The 3,950-nt window shown below is 35.8% G+C and overlaps 1 protein-coding gene across 1 annotated transcript in view; it reads right to left on the bottom strand.

Moving 5' to 3' along the window:
* Nucleotides 1-3,950, bottom strand: part of RASEF (RAS and EF-hand domain containing) — a 19,635-nt gene that overhangs the window by 7,368 nt on the left and 8,317 nt on the right. The window contains exons 8-9 of the mRNA XM_010188412.1: nt 3,129-3,211; nt 725-956 (exon numbers count right to left, since the gene is read on the bottom strand). Of these exons, the coding sequence (XP_010186714.1) occupies nt 725-956; nt 3,129-3,211 (315 nt within the window). The remainder of the gene's footprint in view (nt 1-724; nt 957-3,128; nt 3,212-3,950) is intronic.

The following is a 3,950-nucleotide window of genomic DNA, read 5'->3' as shown; positions in this document are numbered from 1 at the left end:
GTTTGTGTTACAAAAATCAAAAATTCCCCTACAAGACACTACTCTCTATGCTATTCAAGCTAAATTAAGCTGTAAACAGCACTATTCATAGCATTTTCAACTGCAGACTAAATGTCTCTACTAAATGCACCATCAAAGATTTTTTCTTAAAACAAACAAATACCAACAAAAACCAAAACAAACAAAAAATACTTGTGTTCTCCTGTGCTTGATAATAGTCTTGCTATGTAGTCATCAGTAAAGCTCTCCATTTTACTAATAAAATGGACACAATAATACCTTATTACATTTCAAATTCTCTGAGACTGTGTAAGTCAATGTATGCACTAATAGTATTTTTTCTCATACGTGTGATTTTTTTAATTCACTGCCACAGCATAGTAAGAGCAAGTGAATGGAAATCTGTTTAACTTCTGTAGTATCTGCTTTTTAATCATTAGAAAATGGGATCCTGTCTGCACACTGTGTAACTTTCAAAACCTGTGTACTTCAAAAAAGAAGTTACTATCTCAAAACTCTATCAAAAATGTTAAAAAAATATTTCAAAGATAATTAACTATTTATGCATTCTCAAAAAGAATGTCACTAATCTTAAATGCATTTAACACAAATATTTCATTTTAACTGGCCTATGGGCAAAGATCTGTTTCATTTTAAAAACAGGAAACTAATTTTTTCTTCATCCAAAGGTCTTTCTCAGAGAAGGAATAAGTCTGGCACTTACATCTGTATCAGAAGCATCACCACCAAAGCTGTCTTGCATACACTGTGACCTTTGAAAAATCCTTTGATGCCTGTATTCCACTTCTGAATCATACTCATTTGAATCTCTCAGGGTAGACAAACCACTGTCAAAACAGCTCTCAGGTAAGCTGTCAACTTCACAGTTCATCCTTTGCATAGGATCACAAAGGGCTAAAGAATCATCATCTTCACCCACACAAGAATGAGATGATCTAATAAGAAAATATTGGGACGGGAAAAAAAATTATTCCACAATTGTTTCTCCCAACAAAATCTGAGCCATCCATAAATACTATTTAGAAATGCTAGCTACAATGTTTAAGACATATGTTAATGGCTATTAAACCTTTCTAAATAATTTCCTTTTCAATCATAGCTCTTAGGATGCTCAGATTAAATTATATAATCTATGTTATTGATTATGACTTCCTGAGTCTCAGTAAGAATGCCTACTTATTCATACACAGAAAAAAATCATTGCTTAAAAAGACTCAGAAAATTATGTACTAGGAAGACATCAAAGGCAGAAAATGATAGCTGATGTAGCTAACTTTGGTCTAGTCTAAACACGTAAAATCACCTTGAAACAATGTATCTAATTCAAATGAATCCACTTGCTCTCAGAGGCACACAGGCCAGTAAGTAACAGTTATAAATATAGAAAAGGGGTAACAGAGTTAAGGAGATCAGTCATTCTTCCTTCAAAGGCCTTTTTTTTTTTTTAATTCTGGATGCTGTAATATAAAATAATGCTCAAACAGATGCAGCTATGACAGTATGGCTTGCAGAAAAAACAATTTTGTTTTTGTTTATGTAAATAAAGACAAAGAGAGTATATCTTAAAATAATCAATCTTTTTAAAAAGTTCACTACAGCTACCATCATTATCTTGCTCCTACAGCAAGACAGGGAAAGGCACAAATTAAAGTGAGGTAGAAACGTTCTCTGAGTCAAGGTGTATAAGGAAGAACCAATTTGACTCTGTACTATTGGGAACGGATGTGAAGCACTAAACTGCTAGAACAGACAAGGTCAGTGCCAATCCTTGTAAAGGCAGTTTGCTGCCAGAGGGTCTGGGAGCTCCTGGGGCAATAGCACACCACAGAAGAGTACACTGGAGAGAATCACCAAATTATGAAGCTGTTACTTAGTCAGACAGAATTCCTCCCTGCAAGTGGCCAAATAGAGATGACAGAGGCACCATTGTCCCATGCAACAGAATTCAGAACCATCTAATTTACATTCTTTCAGACTAACAAATAATCACAGGAATTAGTGTGATTTTTGCTGTGTATACCTACCTGTAAATTGCTTAAAACACGTTAGAACACAAATCAGTATCTTTTAACACTGATCTGATATCAGGAGATAAACAAAATACTGAAAATTAAGAGGTTCTGGGACATTCATATCACTTTCGATCTTTCGATACTAATAAATCAGACCTGTTTTATTCCTATCACACAAACTTTCTTCTAAAGTAGCTTGCATTTCTCACTTTTGTGGGAATGCAAGAGTTGTAACATGTGGCAGGTGCTAATAAATATTCACAGAGAAGGACATCCCTAAGCCTCCAATGAAGCTTTAGTTACTCCTTCAGAAAATTACTCAATGTAATATGCAAATTAGTAATGCATGCCTCTCAAACTTAGCAGACAGACCAACAGAGGGGAACTGGTTTTATCTGCATTCAGCAGAAGGTATCAGTGACAAGCAAAACTTCACAGCCAGAAGACATATCTCACATGGAGATAGTAGAAGAAGTGTAACACTGTTGAATGAATAAAGATATTATTACTGTGAAGCAGAAGTCAACTTAATTCCTACCAGATACTCACCTCTATGACAAAATGTTAAACACAGACTATTAAAACTCTAACTCTAACCCATTAATATCCAAGTACACTCACTACTATTGCATGTCAGCGTGAGATGTGGGTACTTATTCTTCTGAAGAATTAGGCCCACATACCTTTGTAATAATTATTACCAAAATGAAATACAGCCAAAAATATTTCATTTCCTGAGTACTGAGTAAGCTAGCTAGCAGACACTTTCATAGATTTTTAACATTTCGTGGAGACAAGGAGGGGGATTGAGAATCAAACTAGAATCATAACAGTCCAGTACCAAACAAGAGGCTGTCTGAACTCTCTGTAAATTCATGATGTGCATTGAGAAGTTTTCCTGAGCTTCCTGAAGTCATTGAAAAAGGTTCCTATTGACTTCAGTAGACTTTGGATCATACACTATGGTCACACATTCCTTCTGAATCAGACAGAACTTATTTCCCCGTTATTTGACAGTACTAGCTCTTCTAAGACAAGTGTGATGCCCTAGTCTTTTTAAACTTAATAAAATCAAATCTGGCTTACCCGTCATACCGTGGGTTTAAAGGAGACTGTTCACCACTAAATTTAGGACTGCTTCTAGAAATGGTACTTCCTGGTGAGGTGTTTGTTAACCGCTGCAACAGACACATAACAAATGCACAGTAAGTTTGATGAATGCAGTGTAAGCACCTAGCTTTGTCACAAAAAAAGTGTGCAGCATCAAAATTACTACTATATATTTTCATATATATTAATCTACTTATTTTTAATTAAATCTCATGCTTTACGTAGGACTGGATGTCAAAAGGTCCATTACACGTAGCATTTAGTCTCCACTGTTGCTTTAATAAAGAACTTTCTAGCCACACTGAACCACAAAAGACAACGGCAATTCTGAGATAATTATTTAACTGCCTACACCTGAAGTCTTTGAAATGCTAAACTTTGAAAAATAATATTTAGAAAAATGCCATGTTGACTACTAGAATGAAAAGTGTCACTAGCTGAGCTAGTTTCAGTAGAGATGCCTGCCGGTTCTGGATATAGTGGAGAGAAGGAGAGATCTCAACTGATAGCATGTGATGGAACATTTTGTATGTTCTGCTGTCCTTCTACACATTTATTAACTGGGAAGAATTTCCTCTGTCTTCTCTGCAATCTGTCTCCCTTGCTTACTTTTCATGGCATGGTAGAAGCAAATGGTATCTCTTGTTGCACTTGTAGTGAATCTCTGGTAGCCAGTATCAGCAAAAGGCACTCATGTTCATTGGTATGGCATGCTGGAAATGGGCAATGACCCCTACTTTCCTCCTTCCTCACCAGTATTGTCTCTGTGGACCCATTATTCTGGCCCTATCCTTCTAGAACAGTTAC

This window comes from Mesitornis unicolor, unplaced genomic scaffold (genome assembly GCF_000695765.1).
Source record: "Mesitornis unicolor isolate BGI_N332 unplaced genomic scaffold, ASM69576v1 scaffold28547, whole genome shotgun sequence".
Taxonomy (NCBI): Eukaryota; Metazoa; Chordata; class Aves; order Mesitornithiformes; family Mesitornithidae; genus Mesitornis; species Mesitornis unicolor.
This window is presented reverse-complemented; position numbering and strand designations above follow the sequence as displayed.